At 41.0% G+C, this 25324-nt stretch overlaps 1 protein-coding gene across 1 annotated transcript in view; it reads left to right on the top strand.

The window, feature by feature from the left end:
* gmds (GDP-mannose 4,6-dehydratase) overlaps positions 1-25324 on the top strand; it is a 658631-nt gene that overhangs the window by 90578 nt on the left and 542729 nt on the right. The window contains exon 2 of the mRNA XM_060849865.1: positions 21072-21116. Within this exon, the coding sequence (XP_060705848.1) occupies positions 21072-21116 (45 nt within the window). The remainder of the gene's footprint in view (positions 1-21071; positions 21117-25324) is intronic.

The raw sequence follows: 25324 nt of genomic DNA, 5'->3' as shown, positions 1-25324 counted from the left end.
CACTTTTCCTGGGAGCTGAGGCAAGTGACACGGGGGCCAGGATGGAGGAATCTCACATAGTAAATCAGTATCCCAAAGAGAGATTTCATTTTTATGTCAGTAATAGGAAGACCATAAATAAGAACATGTCAGTAACACATAGATAGCATGTTCATTTGAATAAATGAAGCAAATATCAAAGGTCAATTGGCTTCACTTTCTGACCAGTAATATGCCTACTTAATATTAAATTGTGCCTTTATTAATGTGATCCTGTTTTTGGCCTCTTTGTTTAAAAGACTGTTACCTAACAGATTGGATTAGGTTGACCTGACTTGGTTTGCTTTCTTTTCCTTCTCAATACCTAACAAAACCAAACTGCATTTTGTATCTCTCCAGAGGATTGGGTATGATTGGGAGCTAGTCAAATGGAAAATCATGGACATATCTTCTGGTCTCCAAATTGGGAGAGACCAGATGTACCCCCAAAGATGTACGTGGAACCCTCAGACCTTCCGATGTACAGATTATGAAGGATTTTCCCAGGATGTTACAAACTTCTGATGGGCAATTAGCCTGCATATGGAATCCTTCAAAATGGTTTTTAACCGTGACTTAAACTTGTAGACTTAGCAGAGTTCAGTCCAGGATAGTCACCGTGAGACATGATAGACAGATTTTAAAAATAGTTTTCATTCCTCAGTAACTACAACTGAATCGCCATTTGCTTTGGGTTCCCCTTGAGCAGTCTTAGGGCCTCTCAACTTCCTGATTATACCTCTAACCAGACCTGACTATCCCTTTGACTGCCAAATTATCTCACTGAGCACTTTGTTATTTCCCAAACACCTGACCCCATCCCCCAACGATCACAGTAAATCTTGCATGCCTTACCACCAGACTATCGTGCTGTCCTGAGCCAGCTAATCCAGTAAGCGTTTGACTACTCCCTTCTGATCACTGACTACGCATCAACCACAACTCCTAAAACTCTGGGACCGCTGACCCTACTGTCTGCCAGCCAGCCAAATCCAGCTCCACAACTAAAACCTCATCTCGATCCCTCCACCACTTTAGTACCCCCACTCATCAGCAGTCAATAATTCCCCATTACCTGACTGCCCCCTGACCTGACTACCATTCTGCCACTTCTACATTCTGTCCTGATGTGGAAGGGAAAATTCCAACTGAACTAGTCCGGAACATTCATACAATGAAATACAAATTACTCATGTGCTGGAGTTTACGTCCATGTTTCCTCTAAATGCTTTGTAGGTTCCAGAGAAGTTTTCAACTGTGGTTGATCATCTTGTGAGTGGATATTATTCATAACCCTTCTGCCTCCTTCTGCAAATTAGGGGCATTTGCGTTTTTGCTGGCGTTGACCTAGTAACATAGCCAGTATCACCATGTGGAATTTAGTTCCTGTGACATTGTTCTTGTAACCCCACAGGTTGGAGAACTGGTGAAAGTCCTTATACAATCTAAGTGTAATCAGGTACTAAACCGGCCAATGTGGGGCTTTTCATGTGATCAAGGCCTCAGGAGTATTCGAACAACATTCCTTTCACCACTGATGCACAATGACAGCAATGTGTATCACCTACAAGATGCACTGGAGTAACACACCAATGCTCCTTTGATAGCATCTTCCCATCATACAATCCTATTATCTAGACGGACAAGGACAGCAGATGCAAACGAACACTACCACCTTAAAGGTCCCTCCCAAGTCATGTACCATCATGACCTGGGACTATGTTGATGCTACTTCACTATTGCTCGCTGAAAATCCTGGGAACTCTATCTTCCTAACAGTACTCGAGGTCTAAATATTCCAAATGAGTTGCAGCATTTCAAGAAGGTAGCTCAGCACTCACCTTCTACAGGGCAATTAGAAATGGGCAATAAATTCTTGCCAGTTACACCATATCCCATTATCAAATATTTTAAAAATCCCACCTTAAGAGAAGCTGACAAATCAAAGGTTATCAGATCTCCATTGCTGGTAGCACCACTACAGTCATAGAGATGTACAGCATGGTCCAACTTATCCAGATATCCTAAATTAATCTAGTCACATTTACCAGCACTTGGCCCATATCCCTTTAAACCCTTCCTATTCATATACCCATCCAGATCCCTTTTAAATGTTGTGATTATACCAGCCCCACCATTCCTTTGGTAACTCATTCCATCGACGCAGCACCCTCTTTGTGAAAAAGCTGCCGCTTATGTCCCTTTTAAATCTATGCCCCTCTCATCGTAAACCTATGCTATCTAGTTTTGGACACCCCAACCCAGTGAAAAGACCGTGTCTATTTACCCTATCCATGCCCCTCATGATTTTATAAGCCTCCATAAGGTCACCATTCTGTCTCCGGCATTCCAGGGAAAACAGTCCCATCCTATTTAGCCTCAGCCTCTAACTCAAACCCTCCAACCCTGGCAACATCCTTGTAAATCTTTTCTGAACCCTTTCTAATTTCACAACATCCTTCCTATAGGAGGGAGACCAGAATTGCACACAATAGTCTAAAAGTGGCCGAACTGATGACCTGTACAGCCACAACATGACTTCCCAACTCCTATACTCAATGCTCTGACCAATAAAGGAAAGCATACTAAATGCCTTCTTCATCATCTACCTGCAACTCCACTTTCGAGGAACTGTGAATCTGAAACAGCAATGACTGCTGTCTGTACTGTGATGTGCCCTTCATCACACATCATCACTGGATCTCTAAAGAAAGCTAAGTGGTGTGGAGGGGCGTGGGTGGGATTTTGAGTAGGGAGTTACTGGCAAGTGACTTTTAATGTTCCCCCCCTTCCCAATGCAGAGTTGCTTGATGAGGTACGGTGCCGATAATGAGTGACCTCCCTTGCAAGGCAGCTGGCAGTCTTTGGGATCCATTGGAAACCTGTGCAAGTTTTACTTAAAACTCGGAGCTCCCCCCCCCACCATTAAATCCCAGCGGGCTCATGTATAGTCAACTTTAAGTCGTTCATTGATGAGCCTAGTTGGCATCCTGCTGCTAGCGAGAGGGAATTCAGTGTCAGGCCCTTCCTGCTTTCCCAGTAATTGTATATTCTTCTGTTATTCTTTCCAGCTCCTCTTGCCATCATGCTTGCTGTAGCAGGACCCGCACATTCAGCCTAGTATTTTGAAATTTCTGCACCATGTAAATTGCTGAATTTTTATTTTAAATAAATATAAACTAATACACTAATGTTCAGTTGGAATTTCTCTACTGATTGGAATAGTACTTAATGCTTATCTACAACCTGCAAGGAAGTTAAACTTTATCGCAAAATTGGACAATAAATTACTACGAAGTTCAAAACATTGTGCAGCTGATTTTAGTATTTAAAAACAACCTGGGCAATTGTGTGGTCAGTGGTGCTATGATTGAAGGTATAAGCAATGCTGAGTTTCTTAAATTGACTATTAATATCTCAAGTCTGAAGTGTCAGAAACAATGATCCTCAACTAAACATTATCAAAAAAAATTAAACAATAATAGTTTTCTAGCACACAAAGTTTGTTTTGTTGACTACTTTATTTACTTATTGGTGTGTCATAACCAAAATAAAAACATTGGGACAGACCATTTAAGCATATTTGTGTGTATAATATAAACACATATATGGACTCAAAGCTCTGAACATTAAGAAGTTTCCTTTGAAAATATCAGCACCCCACATGATAATACTTTGTGTTTAATATTTTCCATATCCAGTAAAATGAAAAAAATAAAGATTATAGGCTACTGAAGAATGAAAAAAGCTCCTGTGTTTGTGTATGCTGGTAGAAGTGGTTTTATTGGGAGAAAAATCATTTATGAGGGTTTAGTTTTACAGCTATGAATGGGGCCAGGTGGCAGGTTTGAACCTGTGGACATACGCAGTTTAAAATAATAGTTCTAAGTCATAATCAAATATATACTGTTTCAATTTTTTTCAAGTGTTGAAATGTCCTAAAAATATTAGCTGTCATATTTGTGATTTTATCTGTGTGGGTATTTATAGTGGATTAAAAAAAATCTAAGTGGTAACTTTGCAATTCAAAATTTATTGCAGGGACAAGACCTCATAATGTCTGTCTCTCAAAGCTGCAGTTAGCTTTCGGTACTGACTTGAATGGATTGAGTTGATATTTTACGTTTGTTTAGAATGAATTCTGCTTGTTGGAAATTCAGGAAATAATTTCACTTTCTAATCAGGGCAGAAAACTGTTTGTAAAACTCTATTTTAAAACTTTGACACGGCTAATTTTTATGTCAAGGCATTATATAAATGCACACTTCTTTCTATCCATCTTGTTGGGTGTCCTTTTAATTTAAACCCAGTTTATTTTTCTGTCGTATTTAGAACTTTAAATGGGGCTTTTAGTTAAACATTTTGGGCTGTTGCAGCTGCAGCTATAACCTTGCATTATGGTTGGTCATGTATGCAATGAAAATTCTAGCCCCATGACTGAATAGTAGGTTAGAAGTTTTCAGAGGTCTTCCAAATTGAATTTTTCATGCCTTAAGTAAAGCTGAAGCTTTAAATCTCCCCTGTTACAGTGCACACATTTTACTCTGAAATGCAGAACTGATCTTAAAAGAAAATGTAAATGTCTGGACCATTATCCAGTTGTGGTATGAAAATTATTATCTCCATGGCCAACTTTAAACTATGTTTAACCTCTGTTGTTGTTCACAAGATTTTAAATGTGGTGGTGCAGGAGCCTCCTGGAAAGGAAAGGAAAGGAATCATTTTAGTTATGATGGTATTTTGTGAAAGTGAAATTACATTTTCGTGTGAGGAAGTGAAGTGATAGTATGAAACTAATTGTAATCAACAAAAGGAGAAAGATAAATGCCTCAAACAGGATTTATCAGCATGACGTGATATGTTATCAAGTTATGTTAGCAAAACATCCCAGGTTGGACATCTGTTTTCTATTGAATTGGCTGATTATCAGTGGTTACTGTCCAAATTGATGACCAGTAACTACTTCAAGGAAGTGTGTGCATGGGAATTGGGCTCAGCTGTGATGTATCCAAGGTGGAAGAGCTGAACAGCACTTTCTGAACTCAAGGATAAAGAATGGTCACTTAAATGAGAAAAATATGTTCCAGTTAAAGTGAAATAGAATTTTCTGTTTATTTTAGTCCCTGCAATGTTAAGACCATGGAAGTAAAATTTAGAACCTATTTTCCATCATCTACATTTGTATTTTAGAACTAATGTTAAGCTTGTTGCAAGGTATCTCTATAAAATAAGGGCTTTCAGTTTTCTTCTGTATTTATCAAAGGTGTAGTTTCATAACTAATGCCTTGGCACTGATCAGCAAACATTCAGGAGGACAGCAAAGCATTATTGCGTATTGTAGCTCTCCATTCCTATTTAAGAATTATGTAAACTTCTGCTGCTGCAAGCACACTTTTAAGAATGCACTCACACTAAAATTAAGGTTGTTTTTCTGATTTGTTTAAATTGAATGATAAAATTTTGAACTCATGCACATTTCCATACTTGAGTAGTGACTCATTTAATATTTGTGCAGATATGAGCTTTGATACTTCACACCAAGATTTTATTATTCCAGCTCTGGATTTATATTAGGTTCCCCTTGGTGTTTCTGCTGGTGTTGGTTGCCACATTCACTATGAGAGTATTTATGGAGACTTTTGCCTCTTTCTAAGAAGGAGTTTATCATATGTAGGCAATCCAGAAAAGATGTAAAAAGATGATTTATAAAACATAAAAGGTGATTTAGTTATACTCATTAGGAAACATTCACATATCTAGCATTGGTTCTGTGCATCTTAAATAATTTGCTTTATTCTGAGAAAGAATCAACAAACTACTGACAGACTTACAGCAGGTAATGATTCATTTTTAATAACTACTTCACAAATTACATTTAAAGTTTAATATACTTTATAAATTTTTTTTATGGAAAAGAATCTCTGTTTAGCCATCAGAAAACACACAAGCATATCTGTCAAAAAAAGTCAACCTTCTACTGCTAACTGTTTCCAAATGTAAAACTTGGTCAACTGTTTCCAATTTCTACATTTCCATATAGAGGATGTGCAAAATACAGAAAAAAGCTTGTAAGGCTACAGCAAAATTCAAATAATTGTCAGAATATCTAATTCAGATATTCAAAACTCATTCAGTGTATTTGGGACTGAAGACCTAATAGCCCGTGTTTCTGACCAGTGGTTGACGACAAAGAAAGCTACCACAAAGATCAAACAATCCTTGTGGTGTAAATTCCCATTTTACTAGCATTGGTTTGAATCCAGTTGTCAGATCAAGAGAATCTTCAGGTATCCAGCAAAAGTAATGTCATCAAGCAGGGTTAGCAGAGATTAGAGTGGTGCTGGAAAAGCACAGCAGGTCAGGCAGCATCCGAGGAGCAGGAAAATTGACATTTTAGGCAAAAACCTTTCATGAGGAATGAGGCTGGGAGCCTCCGGGGTGGAAAGATAAATGGGAGGGGTGTGGGGCTGGAGGGAAGGTGGCTGAGAGTGCAATATGTGGATAGAGGTGGGAGTAAAGGTGATAGGTCAGAGAGGAGGGTGGAGTGAATAGTTGGGAAGGAAGATTGACAGGTGGGACAGGTCATGAGGACAGTGCTGAGCTGGAAGTTTAGAACTGGGGTAAGATGGGGTGGGGACAGGAAATGAAACTGGTGAAGTCAGCATTAATGCCATGGGGTTGAAGGGTCCCCAGGCGGAAGATGAGGCGTTCTTCCTCCAGGCATCGAGTGGTAAGGGAGTGGCGATGGTGGAGGCCCAGGACTTGCATGTACTCTGCACAGTGGGAGGGGAGTTGAAATGTTCAGCTACGGGGCGGTGAGGTTGATTGGTGTGGGTGTCCCGGAGATGTTCTCTGAAGCGCTCTGCGAGTAGGCATCCAGTCTCCCCAATGTAGAGGAGATGGCATCGGGAGCAACGAATACAGTAAATGACTTATGGGAGTGCAGGCGAAACTTTAGATGTGGAAGGCTCCTTTGCATCCTTGGATGGAGGTGTGGGTGCAGGTTTTGCAGTGGCAGGGAAAGGTGCCAGGAGCGCCACCACCCACACCAATGAACCCCACCGCCCTGTCGCTGAACATGTCAACTCCCTCTCCCACTGTGCTGAGTACATGCAGGTCCTGAGCCTCCTCCATTACCACTCGCTTACCACCCGATGCCTGGAGGAAGAATGCCTCATCTTCTGCCTCGGGACCCTTCAACCTCATGGCATCATTGTGGACTTCACCAGTTTCCTCATTTCACCTCCCCCATCTTATCCCAGTTCCAACCTTCCAGCTCAGCGCCGTCCTCATGATTTGTCCCACCTGTCAATCTTCCCTTCCACCTATCCTCTCCATCCTTCTCTCCGACCTATCACCTTTACCCCCACCTCCATCCACCTATTTCACTCTCAGCTACCTTTCCCCAGCCCCACCTCCCTCCCAGTTATCTGTCACTCCTGAGGCTCCCTGCCCCATTCCTGATGAAAGGCTTTTACCCGAAACATCAATTTTCCTGGTCCTAGGATGCTGCCTGACCTGCTTTGCTTTTCCAGCACCACTTTAATCTTGACTCTGATCTCCAGCATCTGCAATACTCACTTTTGCCAAGCAGGGTTAGCAGCCAGTCACATTGAGATAATCAGAAAACAAAAATGCATTGAAATGCTGACTTTTAAAATTTTTTTTTAATCTAGTTTCTTTAATCCACATATTTAAGACGAGCAATGCTTGCTTTTCATCTTGCCCATCTTGCTTCTCCTAATGGCAACAATTTATGCACCTTCCTGCTCATTTTTTTGAAAATTAAGTTTCCTGGCATTCCCGATGTATTTGAACTCCAATCTGACCAAACATCAGATGCCCCTATCTTCTGCTGTATCAAATTTCATTCATCAAAGACTTTGTCATTGAGCTGTGCTGTTCCAGTGCCTCCACGTAGTTTAATGTCATTGTATTTTTAAAACTCTCCATATCATTGTTCCAAGACACATCTGAAGCTTCCTGCAGCTATTTGAACCCTCCTTCACCAGTTAGTTCTTCAATTCGATCTTCTTTGTGTCCTTCATGTTGTATGGTGGCAGAGCATTGAGACACCTCTGCTCTGTTTCTAGGATTTTCTTCTAAACTGCTCTTCTGTTCCACCCCTTTAAAATCCAGAATCTCTTCCTAACAATATTGTGGTGCCTCGACACGTGAAGGACTACAGTGATTGAAGAAGGCAGTTCATTACCACTGTCTCCAGGGCAACTAGGGATGGACAATAAATGGGCAGCAAAGTCCATTTCCCATGAATGAATTTTTAAAAAGCCACAATTTCTTTTCATATTTTTTTCTAACTGTAAAATTTTCAGATTGTTTTGGTGTTAAAGGTGCTACATGTAATTATTCATAGAAACTTAATAGTTGAGAAGAGAAAAAAAACACCGACAACATGAGAAAGCATATTTTTATATGGCAAGTGTAAGACTCAAAAGAAGGCAAAAGCGGAGTCAATTAAATTTGATTAACACCTGAAGGGGAAAGAAGTTGCCAGACTATGGGACAGGGTGGAGATGTAAATCTAAACCACTCTTGTAGACAGCCGAGGATAAGCTGAACAGCTGCCTTTTCTGTAATAACCATTCTCAATTATATGTCAAGTCATATAAACTTACTGTTAGCCTGGTTGTAAATAGGTGGAATAATCTTTTAGTAATTGTACTAATTGTGAGAATCTCGAAACATTGCCAGTTTCGTGACAGTATTCAAACTTAATTGCAAATTATGTGTTTGCATGATGCAGATAACAGATTTATTCCTGATGACAGGGATTGAATACCATTGCAAACTTGGCATTTTCAACTCTGTTTTGAACAGAAGTGTGGCATAGTCTATCCAATTGAGACGCAGGTAGCTTAATGCAATCAAACTGCCATACACTAGGCTGAAATTGAGGAAGTAAGATGCTTCCTTTCAAATATTGTGGGAGTTGTTTAGGTGGAGTGCTGGAGAGTAAGTGGTAGACTCTGTGTCATAAGGTTTTGTAACACAGGACATCCACCCAACTTTTAATTACTCTCAAGTACAAATTGTGGAAGTTCAGTCCTTGGTTGGATTTGATCCAATTTTGGGCTTCTTTATCAGATGCCAATTTCATGGAAGGTCTGCCTAAAGTGGAGTTCCTTAGCTCCTCTAGTCCCTTCCTGTCCCTTAATGTAATCTAAGGGAAACAGAGTGGAGGTTGCAGTTCAGATTACATTAGATAAGCCACAATATCTCAGTGTAAGTTCCATTCACAGCCTACAATTTTTGACTTGGCTGCAACCTCATGTACATGATATATAGTGCTTAGAAAGAATATAGTCATGGCATCTGTTGTCAACACGTCTATGGAACTGTTAGGTTTTTTTTCCTTTGTCTTTGTACAAGGGACCTCGTATGAACTGTCCATTTTAGCCAGAACTTTGCTTCATGGAATCTGTGTTTTGTTTCTGGAACTGTGCATTATAACAGGTGAATAGCACTACAGAATCTCACATAATATATCAAGTTAACACATGCAATGCAAGTTCAGAACTAATGGTTTTCATCACACAGTAATTACTTCCCAATCCTGGGAAAGACAGTTGATGGCCAGCTTCCTGTTACTTTGCCTTTAGTAACTAATATATACTATCATCTTGAAACTAGTCAATAGAAGCCTTTTAGATTCCATCCTATGGCGTCAGTTCTAGAATTTCAGTTTTAATTTATGTTTGTGTGGAAGTCGAGCTGTTCCTCAACTTGTTTGTTTTCAAAATGCATGGAAAATGTTACTATTTAAAATGTGGTTTTCTTTCCTTCCTAATAGCAGATCAACATTTCAGTATCTGAACCAAATTTTAAAAATCCCTGGTATGATCCTCAGTTCATGGGGAATTAATAAAGCTTTGCTGGGATGCTGTCAAAGCAATGCTTCCCAAATACTTTCCCACTGTGACCCCATTTGAAGGTTTGAAAATCGTTGTAACCCTTTGGTGAGAATTGTCAAATAGAATGGGGAGGGGCAGGGTAGAGTGAGAAGATAAATTGGAGCAGGATATGGGACTGGAATGACCTACAAGAGTGGGAGAGGAGTTGGACAGAGTTCTGCATGGGCATTGCCGCATCAGAGCTCAATATCACAAAATATCAGCTCACAATCTCACTTGGGGTCTCAACTCCTTTGAGCAGTTCTCTGTGTAAGCTTGATGGTTTGGTTCGAACTGAGTTGGGCAAATAATTTCAGAGTATGGATTAGTACCCATCTGTTCCCCTGTTTGAAGTGAGCATGAGTGACTGGGTGAGGTTAGGATTGGATTTGACCCTGTTGTTCCCTATGGGTTAGCTCGTATATTAAAAAAACTTCTCGGCAAAGTTAATGCAGAAAACCATACTGGACACAGCAAGGATTGAATATTTTAAGGAATAGCAGTGAGAGGAGAAGATTGAGGAAAATAGTAGAAGGCATTCTTATATCCAAATCATGAGTAATTTCTCAGTGCTTTATGTTCTCTGTCACAAATTGTTCCAGGTCTGCTTTTATTTAAAACACCTTAGCTGTTCACTGTATCTATGCCCTTCATAATTTTATAAACCTCTGCAAGGTCACCTCTCAGCCTCCGACACTCCAGGGGAAAAAAAGCTCCCAGCCTATTCAGTCCTCCCTCATGATCAAACTCTCCAGTTCCAGCTACATCCTTATAAATCTTTTCTGCACCTTATCATGTTTAACAATGTCCCGCATATAGAAGGGTGACCAGAGTAGTACGCAGTATTCTAAAAATGGCCATATCAATGTCCTGAAAAGCCACGCATGATGTCCAAACTCTTGTACTCAATTTTCTGACCAATGAAGCCAAGCGTGCCAAATGCCACCTTCACCACCCTGTCAATCTGCGACTGTACTTTCAAGAAAGTATGTCCCTGCACCCCTAGGTCTCTTTGTTCAGCAACACTGGGTACTACCATTAATTGTATAAGTCCTACACTAGTTTGCATAATCAAAATGCAACATGTCATATTTATTTAAATCAAACTCCACCTGCCACTCTTTGGTCCATTGGCCCAGCTGATCAAGATCCCATTGTACTCTGAGATAATCTTCACTGTCCATTACACCACCAATTTTGGTTTCATTTGCAAACTTACTAACCATACCTCCCATATTCCAAACCAAATCAATGAGAAAAGCAGTGGACCCAGCAACAATCCTTATGGCACATCACTCGACACAGCACACTCTCTCTTTTGTCTTAAAGCCAATTTTGTATTCAATTGGCTACCTCTCCCTTGTATTCCATATGATTTAATCTTACTGACCAGTCTACATATCGAACCTTGTTGAATGCTTCGCTGAAGTCCATATAGATGGCATCTTCTGTTCCGCCTTCATCAATCTTCTTTGTCACCTGTTCAAGAACAACTTAATGAAGTTAGTGACATGATTTCCCATGCACAAAGCCATGTTGATTATCCCTAATCAATCCTTGCCTTTCTGAGTGCATGTAAATCCTGTCCCTCAAACAAACTATACACCACTGATTTAAGGCTCACCAGTCCGTAGTTCCCTGGCTTTTCCTTACAAGCCTGTCTTAAATTGCGGCACCACGTTAGCCAACATCCAGTTTTCTGGCACCTCACTGTGGCTGTTGATAACTCTGCTATGAGCCCAGCAATCTCTTCCCTAGCCTCCCACAAAATTCTGGCAAACACCTGATCAGATTCCAGAGTTTTATCTACCTTTATATGTTTTAAGACCTCCAACACCACCACCTTTCTAATATGAACTCTTTCCAAGACATCATTATTTGTTTTCCAAGTTCCCCCCCTTCCATGACATTCTCCACAGTAAATATTGACCCAAAATATAACATAGTATCTCATCCATCTCCTGAGGTTCTACAAATAGACAGCCATGTTGATCTTTAAGGGATCTTGTTCTCTCCCAAGTTACTCTTTTGCCCTTAATGTACTTTATAAAATCTCTTTGGATTCTCTTTAACTCTATTTGCCACGGCTAACTCATGTCCCCTTTTTGCCGTACTGATTTCCCTGTGAGATAGCATAGCTTTAAGAGGGGAAAGATTTAAAAAGGACCTAGGGGGTAACGTTTTCACGCAGTGAATTGTGTCCCGTATGGAACGAGCTGTCAAGGGAAGTGGTGGATGCAAGTACAGTTGCAACATTGAAAAGGCATCTGGATGGATGTATGCATAGGAAGTGATTAGAGGGATATGGGCCAAATGCTGGTCAGATTCGGATGTCTGATCAGCACAGATGAGATGGGCTGAATGGCATGTTTCTATGCTGTATGATGCTATATATACATACATTTATAAATTTCTTCCCTTTTTGATGTTTTAGAATGTCTCGCATTATAAGTGTAACTGATTCATCTCTGATTTATTTTTAAATTTTGTACATCTGGGTAATTTGATAGCATTTTGAAAATAATTTCTGTTGCCAAACAGTATAATGTGCAAGTCTGCTATCATCTCTGTTCATACGTTGCTGAAGATCTGTCAATAAAACAGTGTTTAAGTATAGTAGTTAGATGATAGCTGAACATTTCTTGTCCAGGCATGTGTAATTCCACAATCTAGTTCCATAATGGCTATACTGTCATTCAATTCCATGTGAAAATATTTTCATTGATTTTTTAACGTGCATTTAAGAGCTGGTTACACCCTCTAAATGCTTATAAAATGATACTTTCAAGTAATTTGCTTGTGAAATAGGAAGAAATTATACCCATTTGCTCAATGACTTGTATCTTGAATCTTTACCATCCACATTGATTGCACTTTCTTTGGATAGAGGTTGTGCTCTACATGCATAATAGGCACAAAGAATAATTGATATACTGAACTTACTGCAATAATTATTTACTCAGTTACTCCGTGCACAAAGTGATTCATGCTTTTAGCAAATTGCAATGAAGTTTATGTTAGTGGGAAATTTTCAAACAATGCCTGCTTTAAACCTGAAAGAGATCCAGCAGTTCAATTATACGGTTTGTTCTTAGGTGTTCCTGTTGTGACCTCACCTCCATAAAGCCACACCCTGAACATTCAAGTCACACGTACACATCTATCTTCTCATAACCAACCACTTGACCTTACTATCACCCAAGACGTTGCCATCTTTGAGATCTTAGTTACTGATGAGGCATTATATTCTCGTCTTCCTCAACATCATTATTCCACCTGATCAGTTCAACCCAAACATTCTTTTCTTCCAACTTCTAAAAATATACCTTACCTGATTGGTATTCTTTAACACCCAGCTACATCTCTTCAAACCTTTTGAAATATTACTACTTTTGTTGGTTTGCTAAATTGCCATCTGCATCTTTTGTTGACGTCAGACTCCTTCACTCTGCAGCTTTCCCTGGTACTTTGCGCTCATATTTGAGGCCTACATAATTAAGTGGGAGAAAGTGAAGTGTGCAGATGCTGGAGATCAGAGTAAGAGTGTGTTGCTGGAAAAGCACAGCAGGTCAGGCAGCATCCGAGGAACAGGAGAATTGACATTTTGGGCCAGACCCCTTCATCAGGATGAAGGACTCTGGCCTGAAACATTGATTCTCCTGCATATTTAAGTATAGTCAGCTGAGTCACCTCTACCAGACCTTATTTGATTACCATTTAGCATCTCCTCTTCGGTTCTTGCACTTCCTTCAAGATAATCCAGGGTACAAAGGCTGCACTGAATTAATTTCTGTTCCCAATTCAGCTGCTTGATTTTGCTTAGTCAATCTATATCCTTTTGATTTTGTTGTAAGAAATTCTTGTAGATTTTTATCTGCAAGTTCAAGACTACCTGCTTTGCTGCATCAGCTATGTCCCACTCTGTTGTCTCCTAAGCTCTGACCTCCTTCTCCCATGGTGTCATCTCTAAATTTCTTTTTGTCACTGAGATACCATAAAGGCAAAAGTAGTCCACTTGACTGGCGTCGTTCTAACAAACAAAACACCTGCCCATTGCACCAGGGGGCACTCTAGTGCATTGTGTACAACCTGTGATGCACACTGCACCAATTCACTAAAGCTCATCATTCTGACTTGAACACATGACCCCTACCACTGCACAGTCCAAAGGAAGCCCACCACTAACTCTTCAAGGTCTTGGGGACTGAATGAAAGGCTGAAAGCAACATAATCAAAGTTGTGAGTGATATTGTAAAGTTTTAAATATTTTACACATTTTAAAATATGTAACATTCAAATTTTACATTTGAAGTTGTAAAATTCATTTGGGATGTGGGGCATTGCTGGCTATGCCAGCATTTATTACCCATCCCTACCATATCGCTTTGGGTTGGGAGTCACATGCAGGCCAGACTGGATATGGACATTAGTGAACCAGATGGTTTTTTATGACAACGAGTAGATGTTACATTCAGCTAGCTTTTAATTCCAGATTTTTATTGAATTTAAATTTCACCATCTATCATCATGGGATTTGAACCCATGTCCCCAGAATATTAGCATGGACTTTTTGATTGCTGGTCCAGTAGTGTTGCCACTATGTATTTCTGTGAATTGTTCTGCCTATTTAGCTTGGAGCTTTTGTTCTCTGCTATTCCTTTGCACTATCTGCAAAACAGTACTCCTGTCGGAGAATAGGAAATAAAACAAAAAGGAAGTTGATGCCAGCACTGTGCCTCCATGTTCCAGCGTAAATGGAAACTCTGAGAAGCAGTCTGAGCAAAGGTTGTAGGAAGGAGTCTGACAAGTTTGTTTTATGATTCCTCTTACATCAGCAATATACACTGTCTTTTTCAACTTGATAAAGAATGGAGAAATCTGAATTTTTAACCATCTTAGACAAGCTCAACATCAGCACAAAACAAATCTAGTGTTAGCTAATTTAAAATGTGACAGTTTTTCCACTTGACTTCTGTCATCAGGGTTAGTTGTCATTTTGTAAACTCCTGACTTCTGCTAGCCTGGAAACTTGGCAAATTTTTATTTTTCCTTTTGCAGCATTAAGAAAAAAAAGACTATGAGCTATTACATTGGATCCTTGAGGTTTCTGAACTTCAAATTTGAGTAAACCAAACAACACAGTGCTCTACAGTCAGTGTTAATTTATATGTATTTAATCTTGTCACTTTATGACATACCCTCAGGAATGTACAAAACTTTGGTTGCATGTTTAGTTGTAATAAGTGATTGTGTAGCGAATTTTCAGGAGCTACCAAACACCAAAATCCATTGAAACTGTGTGTACATAGTTAGCATATCATTTTCATAAATGAGTGTGTAGATGCAATTGCATCAGCTAGCTTTGGATGTAAAAAATATCATTAGAGAAGGATTTAAAATGAAGGTATATAATGTTCAGTTCAATTTTGGGACCTGTTATGTAGTGAAAATTTAAGGAGCCTGTGATAGAGTCTTAAGCAGTTGAGTGTCCAACAGCTTTTTGAGTTGAATTTCCTTGCTTTAATTGAGTGACTTTTGTCTATTCTCAGCGAACTGAAGTGATTAAGGAATAATTTGGTGACTTTGGACACTGAATAAACTTTTCATCATAGGTCTTGTACAAGGTTCATTGTTTTTTCAATCAATTAATGCCTGATCATTTAATGTTTTTGCCTTTAAAACATTATATTATCTGGAAATTTGAAATAACAAATTTAAGGTGCATTTATACAACGCATTAACATAAAATACAATCCTAATGCAACTCAGAGATGTAATTTGAATAGAATGTATGCTGAGTCAAAGGAGAAGCCATGAGGATGAGTGACCAGGAAATTTAGTCTTAAAGAAATCGAGGGAATTCTGGAGTCTGAAGATTTGATTGATTGACAAATGCAATACTGCCAATGGTGGCACAATTTGGTTGGGGTGCACAAAGATAGGAGGAATAGAATGTTTGTGGCAGAAGTGGTAGAGATAAAGAATGTCATTGAGATTGGATCACCAAATATTTTATATATACTCATATAAAGTTTAGTTTCTAAGACTACATTTTTAGCCAAAGAAATGGAGTGGAATTTTACACACTTTGTAGAGTTTGAAATCAATCTTCTCCCAGCGTCTTGCTATCATAGCTGCCACACTACAGACTATTCCTGCCAACCCCACACTCCAATGTGGTGCAAACGAGTAAATAAATAATCTCATACATTAATTTCTGAAAAGCAAATTCACTAAATTAACGAAATTCATCAAAACTAAATGCCAAGGAAACAGTTTCACCAGCTTTTCTCACAGTACAGAAAAACTTCCAATATAGTAGGATGGTGCATTACATTGTATGGGTCGTCAATGTCATCTTCATCAGCATTCTTTTTGTGAGCAGTCATATTGTTCTCCAAATAATCATCATCTGTGCCATCAGATACATTGGTTATCCCACATTTCTTGAATGATTTGCTGACTATCTGTTCTGATTTTATCCCAGACCTCTGCAACCCAAACAAGATTGATAAGTTCAGAGCTTGTATGCTGCCCCCCACAATCGCTGTCTCCCTTCTTCTGATGACCCAGTTATTCCACATTTTTCTCATTCCATTTTTGAAGGGCTAGTTCTGAGAGACATCCAGTGTTTGAGCAAGGCTTGGTAGAGCACCAAGAACCATTGCAATATTGTTGTTTTATGATCTAACTTCACCAACATCATCGACAAGGTGTGATCTGAACATGTTCCAGATGAAAAGACCTCTTTGCATAATACCTTAGGCAGAGGTCCCAAACTTTCCTCAGCTACATTCCAACACCATCATCCTTCATTCTTTATTGTGAACTTGGACACTTATTCCTTTTGGGAATTGCTGTTTTGGGAGGATTTTCTCTTTAACATCACCATTGAATTAATCTTTATCCCATCAGACAATCATTGAACAGATCGACATTAGATTTGATTGCTTACATTGTGGAAACAGGCCTTTCAGGCCAACAAGTCCACACCGACCCTCCAAAGAGCAACCCACCCAGACCCATTTCCCTACACCTTAATACAGGCAATTTAGCGTGGCCAATTCACCTACCCTGCACATTTTTGGACTGTGGGATTACCCTGGAGCACCCGGAGAAAATCCACGGGGAGAAAGTGCAAACTCCACACAGACTGCTGTCTGAGGCGGGAATTGAACCCAGGTCTCTGGTGCTGTGAGGCAGCAATGCTAACCACTGTGCCACCGTGCTGCCTGGGAGTCTCTTCAATGTTCCCAATATATGACCATTTGTATTCAGTCTTTTGTTGATGTTTGATTAGAAGCTGCTGAAATGTGATAATCCTATCAGCTCTACCAGGAGACTGTGATATCTTGGTCTTTTATCACATTATAAGATTGTTTATTTTCACAAACCTGGTATTCCACCTTGGGCTGGCTTGAAATTTGCAATGTCTAATTTGTTTGCTTGCTTTAAGATGAAAGTTTGGATTATTGCTCAAGAAACTGAGAGTCCACTGTGATGTTCATTGGCATATTTTGCAACTTTATCTTCTACCTATGACCACTTGCTATTCTTCATTCTGTACTTTTATTCTTAGACCCCTGCCTAAACTCTGGAGAGAGTTTCAAATGTTTTGCTCCAATATTCAATTTCTCTAGATGTTGCAAAATTATTTGTTTGCTCTGTAGTCTCAACAACATGAACCGGGTTGTGCTACTGCCAGTCTTTGTTGATACCATGTTACCGGAATAGATGGTGGAATTGGGAGGAATGAGGCACGCAGCTGTAAGGTGGGAGCCTTAGTGTCATGTGTTTATATGACCAGGCACATAGAGTTGAACAGCTACCTACAGTGGTGTGCAATTCTGTGTCAAGTACTTTTGCACCAGAGTGAGATTGACATCTCTAAGTACAATAAGTTGGTACTTTTTGGATAAAAGCAGTATTGACCTGTACATAAAATTTATGTGAGATTGACCATTACTGAAGCATATACAGTAAGCATGAGGCAGGAATTGAGCATGAGAGTCTGCAGGAAACATGAAATGCCTGGATATTTTTTAATTAATCAGTCTTATCTACAAAAAGTTAAGTGACACAGCTACTGATGCTTTGCTCATCTGCATGATACAATCTCAGGCAAGAATTCAATTCAGCATTAAAAGCATCAGAATATCTCCTTAAGGAAGGCTGCATTCAGTCAGTGCTCAAATCTGAGTAATTGTATATCACTGGTGGAAAGTTCCTGTGTGTCTTTCCTGGTCCATTATTGAGACTGTGTTTTTTACAACTTGATATCTTCAGCCAGTTTATATGACATGCTGGAGAGTTCGGTTGTACATCTTGATAACCAAAGGGAAACAAGCCTTCAGACAGTCGTCGTGCAGATCCTCCTGCTTTTGAAGGGGGAGCTTGATAACTTGCTCTCATGTTTGTTCCACGATAAAAGACAGGCTTCTGGCTTGCATTTCAATATCCTGTACTAATGCTCCCTGTTTTGGCCACTGATAATGAGTAACTGTATAGTAAGCAGTCTCAGTCAGGAGAAGTCAAAGCTACTGCCTTGGGACTGACTACCTTCTATTCTCAAGACTGTCCTGCTTCAAGCAATTGGTTATTTAAATGATAGATGCTACATTAATATTAGTACCAAGCACAATAATTACGACTATTCTTCCCAGTTGCTTAATCTTTGGTTTACCTTGATTTGGATTTTATATTCCAGATTTGAAGGAAGAGGGGTGTGTAAAATCCAACAGGTTGTTCTGCCCTCCCCAAACCTATCTAACATTTTATCAATGACTGAGGAGGTATTAGGCAGCTCACCAGCCCTTGGGTCAATTGACGCTCATGAGTATTTTTTATTCTTCCGTGGAAAATGTGAGTTTCACTGGAAATATCAACATTTATTGTGCATCCCGAATTACCGTTGGGAAGGTGAGCCATCTTTTTGGACCACTTTGTCGTACGCAGGGACACCAACCCACACTACTGCTGGAAAGTGAGCTTCCAGACTTTGATCATACAGTGAAAGAATAGTGATATAGCTTGATGATGGGTGGTGTTTGGCTTGAAGGGAGACTGCAAGTGGGGGTGTTCCCATCCACCTTTTGCCCTCTCCTGTAGTACAGATTATGGGCTTGGAGATGCTGTCTCCAAGGAGACTTGGTGAGTTACATCTAATACACCATTCCTACTATGTTTCAGTGAATGTTTAAGTTGGTGAACACCAAATGGACTGCTTTGTTCAGGATAGTAAATAAAAACAAAATGCTGGAGAAACTCAATGGTCCGGCAGCATCAGTGGAGACTGAGAATTAATGTTTTGTGTGCAACATGACTCTTTTTATCATAACATTTTATTTGATTTATTCTGGATGATGTTGAACTTCTTGAATATGGTAGCAGCAAGCAAGTGGAGGACAGTATTTCATTCCAGTTCTGATTTATGCCTTGTAGATGGTAGACAGACTTTGAGAAATCAGGAGGTGAGTTATTCACCTCAGCATTTACAGCCTCACTCTCGTCCTTGGTAGCCAAACTGATCAATGGTAAGCCCCCTGTATGTTGATGGTGTGGGAAATCAGTGATGGCAATGCTAATGAATGTAGTTATATATTATAGTTAGATCCTCTCTTGTCAAATATGGTAATTGTTCAGCACTTGTGCTGCAAGGATGTGTCATGTGAGCCATAGTCTGAGATTTTCCTGCTATGTTTGCATATTTCCACAAATTGATTCAACAGCTGAGAAGTCACAGATGGCCCTTTTGATGGGAAAGCCTAGCAGGCCTCATGGCCTGGTATCAGGCAAAGAGTGGGAGAACATGGATCAATCATTGTTGGTCTTCTGGGCCTATTTGAATCACATCTCTCACCCCAGAGTCATTCCCCCTCTCCCTGCCTTACTCTCACAAGCCCCAGAAAGATCTCCAACTCTGGCTTTACCTGGGCTTCTTGGCCTGTCAGTATTTCCAGCACTGATGCTGCTGTGGCTACAGAGCTGTCTCGTATAGTTGGTGAGGCCATCAAACTCTTCCACCTTTAAGAACAAGTTGCCAAAAATCCCAAAATACAAATCATTGATAAGAAAAATCACAGCCTATGCAACTCTGAAAGACCACCTTTGCAATTCTGTTGACATTGTGGCACTTTATATCTGATTTGCTGTCTGGACTAAACCCAAACTCATCAGGGTTCTCAGGAAGTATTTCCAAGCTCCATGTTCCTTGTGTTTTACCAATTAAAATAACATTGGAATCCTAACTGTGCTGAAGAACCCCAGTTTACTATATCAGTATACTTCTGTCTCTTACTAGTGGGAGAGGAAGACTTTGGAGTCATGATACCATGATTAACAATGCTGGTTTGAGGATCACTGCTTCTATTTTTTCTAGTAGGTGGTTAAATTACTCTCTTTGAGTTTGCATTGGAGCCCAGTTACTCAAGGAGAAGTTAAAGTCAGCAACTGTCTTCAGGGTTAGATTTTGAAGAACACTATTTATTATGTATTAATACTAAATATGGTTAAACACACAGTTGTAAACATGCCAGATTTTGGTCTTATAGTTACATTAAAGAAGGACAAATTTATCTTCCTTATGTGTTCATGTCCTTGTGCTCTCTGTAATTCTTCCAGAAAATCTCATTCTAGTATTTTGTCCAGAGAGTTGCTTCTAGCTTTTTTAACTCCACCCACATTGTGCCACTTATGCACAATGGGATGTAGCTCTGTGACATAATTGCAAGGGTTGTTCCAGAGTCCTGAAGCCCTTACACAATGATTTTATTCCATCTTCTGGTTTTTTCCTATTTGTCAGGTATGGAATTTAAAAACAAGACCAGGAATGTATTTTGTGTGTGTGTATTGGAAAGTATATACTTTCCCCATGGGACCACAGCGCGCTCAGCTAAATGCAAAGAACTTAAGTGAATTCTGGCAATGTGGACAGAGGGGCATGTGAGTATTTCTAGATCCCACTCTAGGTCCCATAGTAAGGCAGCTTGATTGGTTGATTGTCTGTGTATTAGTACAACATAACCCCTGGGTTAATTTTACTTTTTGGATTGCTTCAACATGAAAAAAATCTTAAACTTTAATTAATCATAATTTTGAATAAAATTCCAAATTTCTTACCTTTGTTTTTTTTATTTTCTTTAGGATGGCTCCTATTTGGCAGAATTCCTTTTGCAGAAGGGTTATCAGGTGAGAGAATGAAGACTTAGCCTTCTGTTTTGACTGCTTTTATCCTGTTTCTTATATTGCTATAATATAGTAACATAGAAAATAGGAGCTCTGCCACTCAGCATGATCACAGCCTATTCTCTACCTTAATGCCATGCTTCTGCTCTCTTCCCATACGTTTTGATACCTTTAGCTTCCATTTCACAGTTACAATTACCTTTGCATTCTAGTGAAGTTGACAGTTCCAGTAAGTTTATGCACATTAATGTGCACTTGTATCTACTTTTGACAATCCCAAAGGGGACTTTAAACCTCCGAAAGGCATCTTAAGGAGTACGGTTGGTATGCATAAGACATCAGCAGAGCAAAATGAAGGCCAAGTGAGAACACAAAATTGGAAATTCATTGCAAAGTGGGTGGGAGAGATGTTTTAACAAAGGTTCACGACAGAAAAAATAAACTGTGTTGAGTAGGAGATGATAAAGGAGAGGATAACAGGATAAAAGATTGAGTAATCTACTCATAGTGAGACTGGTGGCCGAGTAACATCACAAACCATAGCATTATGTGAGTGCAAAGAAAGAAGGTGAGTAGAATTGGTAAATATTTCTGTTTCTAAAGTAAATGTAATGTTTTCAATTTGTGGTTATTTATCCAGCGTTTTCTTCTCTCTTCTTTAAAAATTAAACTCCTTTGGTATTTGATTGATACTGATAATTATTTTTGGTTTAAAACGTTAGCATTACAGTTAAGTGTCAAAGGCATGGTGGATTCTTGAGTAATAAAATTATAAATTATACCAATATATTAGTGATGGCAGCATGGGCGATGTATTGCTGTTACAACACGTGGAAGGTGCTGGATAACAATATGATCGCGAGAGAGACATCTCTAGTAAGTGTTTACACCTCGAGGAACTTTGGCTGCAAGTTGCAGACATTAGACCACATCAGGGAAAGTGAACGTTACATGGATCCTTGGCTCCAGTAAATGGTTAAAACCCTCAGACTAGGAATTCAAAGTTGGTCTGTGATCAGGGACAGGAAGGTATTACTGAGGGTGAGGTAAGTATGAGGAGAAAGTGAGGACTGCAAATGCTGGAGATTAAAGCTTAAAAATGTGTTGCTGGAAAAGTGCAGCAGGTCAGGCAGCATCAAAGGAACAGGAGAATCGACGTTTCGGGCATAAGCCCTTCTTCAGGAATGAGGAGGGTGTGCCAAGCAGGCTAATATAAAAGGTAGGGAGGAGGGACTTCGGGGAGGGGCATTGGGAATGCGATAGGTGGAAGGAGGTTAAGGTGAGGGTGATAGGCTGGAGAGGGGGTGGGGGTGGAGAGGTCGGGAAGAAGTTTGCAGGTCAAGAAGGCGGTGCTGAGTCTGAGGGTTGGGACTGAGAAAAGGTGGGGGGGGAGGGGAAATGAGAAAGCTGGAGAAATCTGCATTCATCCCTTGCGGTTGAAGGGTTCCTAGGCGGAAGATGAGGCGCTCTTCCTCCAGGCGTCGTGTTGCCATGGTCTGGCGATGGAGGAGGGCAAGGACCTGCATGTCCTTGGCGGAGTGGGGGGGGGGGGGGGGGGGAGTTAAAGTGTTCAGTCACAGGGCGGTTGAGTTGGTTGGTGCGGGTGTCCCAGAGGTGTTCTCTGAAACGTTCCTCAGGTAGGCGGCCTGTCTCCCCAATGTATAGGAGGCCACATCGGGTGCAGCGGATGCAGTAAATGATGTGTGGAGGTGTAGGTGAATTTGTGACGGATATGGAAGGATCCTTTGAGGCGTTGGAGGAATTGAGGGGGGGAGGCGTGGGTGCAAGTTTTGCATTTCTTGTGGTTGCAGGGGAAAGTGCCGGGAGTGGAGGTTGGGTTGGTGGGAGGGATCTGAAGAGGGAGTTGCAGAGGGAGTGGTCTTTCCAGAACGCTGATAGGGGTGGGGAGGGAAATATATCCTTGGTGGTGGGGTCTGTTTGGAGGTGGCGGAAATGACAAAGGATGCTGCGATGTATCTGGAGGTTGGTGGGGTGATAGGTGAGGACCAGTGGGATTCTGTCCTGGTGGCGATTGGAGGGGCGGGGTTCAAGGGCAGAGGAGCAGGAAGTGGAGAAGATGCGGTGGAGAGCATCGTCAACCACGTCTGAGGGGAAATTGCGGTCTTTGAAGAAGGAGGCCATCTGGGTTGCTCGATATAGGAAGTGGTCCTCCTGGGAGCAGATGCGGCGGAGGCGAAGGAATTGGGAATATGGGATGGCGTTTTTACAGGGGGCAGGGTAGAAGGCAGTGTAAGCTAGGTAGCTGTGGGAGTCAGTCAGTTTATAGTTAACATCCGTGTTGAGTTGGTCGTCCGAGATAGAAATGGAGAGGTCTAGGAAGGGGAGGGAGGAGTCTGAGACAGTACAGGTAAATTTGAGGTCGGGGTGGAAGGTGTTAGTCAAGTGGATGAACTGTTCAACCTCCTCGTGGGAGTGCCAATACAGTCATCTATTTAGTGGAGGAAAAGGTGGGGGGTCGTGCCAGTGTAGCTGCGGAAGATGGACTGTTCCACATATCCAACGAAGAGGCAGGCATAGCTGGGGCCCATGCGAGTGCCCATGGCTACTCCTTTGGTTTGAAGGAAATGGGAGGATTGGAAAGAGCGGTTGTTCAGAGAGTTCAGTCAGTCGAAGGAGGGTGTCAGTGGAAGGATACTGGTTGGTTTGATGGGAAAGGAAGAAGCGGAGGGCTTTGAGGCCTTTGGGATGGGGGATGGAAGATAAGAAGTCAGGGGCCGGGAAGCGAAAATCATGGAGGAGGTGGAGGGAATGGGTGGGGAGTTCTTGGACTAAGGGGGACAGGACCGTGTCAAGGTATGCAGAAATGAGTTCGGTGGGGCAGGAGCAGGCTGAGACAATGGGTCGGCCAGGGCAGTCGGTTTTGTGGATTTTGGGCAGGAGGTAGAAACGGGCGGAGCGAGGTTGTGGGACTATGAGGTTGGAGGTGGTGGATGGGAGATCCCAAGATATGAGGACCTAAGGGTTACAGATGAGGAACCTCAGCCCCTGAATCTGTTTCACCATTATTAGGTTCTTGCAACCTGTGTGGGCAACGGTGGTATCTGCAGGGACGATGAACAAACTGACCACCACAATTTAGTGTAGGGAGGCTTTCAAGTTGGGGAGGAAATAGGACGTAATAGGGGACTGTGTAAGTAGGAAATGGATGTTGTTCTCCGCAGCCATGACTGGGAGTCCAAATGCTATATTGTCTGTCTGGTGCCAGACCCCACCACTGCCACCAATACCATCACCCCCACCCCCACCCCCAAATATTGCATAAATGCTGCACCTTCCACACTTCATGTCAGCTCTGATGAAGAGTCATCTGGAGTCAACACTAGGTTGCTTTCTCTCCATGGATGCTCTCTGAACTGCGCTGATTTCCAGCATTTGTTGCTTTTAGTTAAAGATATTTCCTGTGGGCTAGAAAAGACCTAGGAGACAGAGGGGAGAAATCCAATTATTGTTGTTTTGTGTTGGTACCAATAATAATAGTAGGACTAGAAAGAAGGTTCTACTGAAACACTGTGAACTATTACGAGCTAAATTAGAAAATCAGAATAATTTCTTACTACCTGATGCACGGGGAAACTGACACAGGATAAATAAAATCAAGGAGTTACATGCTTGGCTGAAAGATTGGTGTAGGTGGAGTGGGTTTCAGTTTGTGAGGCACTGACAATACCACTGAGATAGGAATAGAAGCGATTCCACTCTCGGGTGACTGTCTGTGTAGAGTTTGCACATTCTTCCCCTGTCTGTGTGGGCTTCCTCCGGGTGCTCCGGTTTCCTCCCACAGTCCAAAAATGTGCAGGTTAATTGGATTGGCCATGCTAAATTGCCCTTAGAGTCCATGGATGTGCAGGCTAAGTGGATTAGCCATAGAAAATACACAGAACAGGGATAGGATAAGAGAGTGGGCTGATCTTCGGAGGGTTAATAAGGACTTGATGAGCCGAATGGCCTTCTTTCACACTGTAGGAATTCTATGATCCTAATAGAGCTATTCTGTGAAATGGCGTTCACTTGAACCATGCTGGGATTAGTGTCCTGGCAAATCGAATAACCACAGCTATAAAGAGAGTTTAAACTAATTAGAGAGGGGGAGGGTTTGCAAGTGGAGTCCTCACAAAGCAGGAGAATATTGCAGAATTACGAGAAGCTATTTGGATAATGTGAACCAGAGTGGGGCTGGAAGGGACAGAGTA

This window comes from Hemiscyllium ocellatum, chromosome 34, assembly GCF_020745735.1.
Source record: "Hemiscyllium ocellatum isolate sHemOce1 chromosome 34, sHemOce1.pat.X.cur, whole genome shotgun sequence".
Lineage (NCBI taxonomy): Eukaryota > Metazoa > Chordata > Chondrichthyes > Orectolobiformes > Hemiscylliidae > Hemiscyllium > Hemiscyllium ocellatum.
This window is presented reverse-complemented; position numbering and strand designations above follow the sequence as displayed.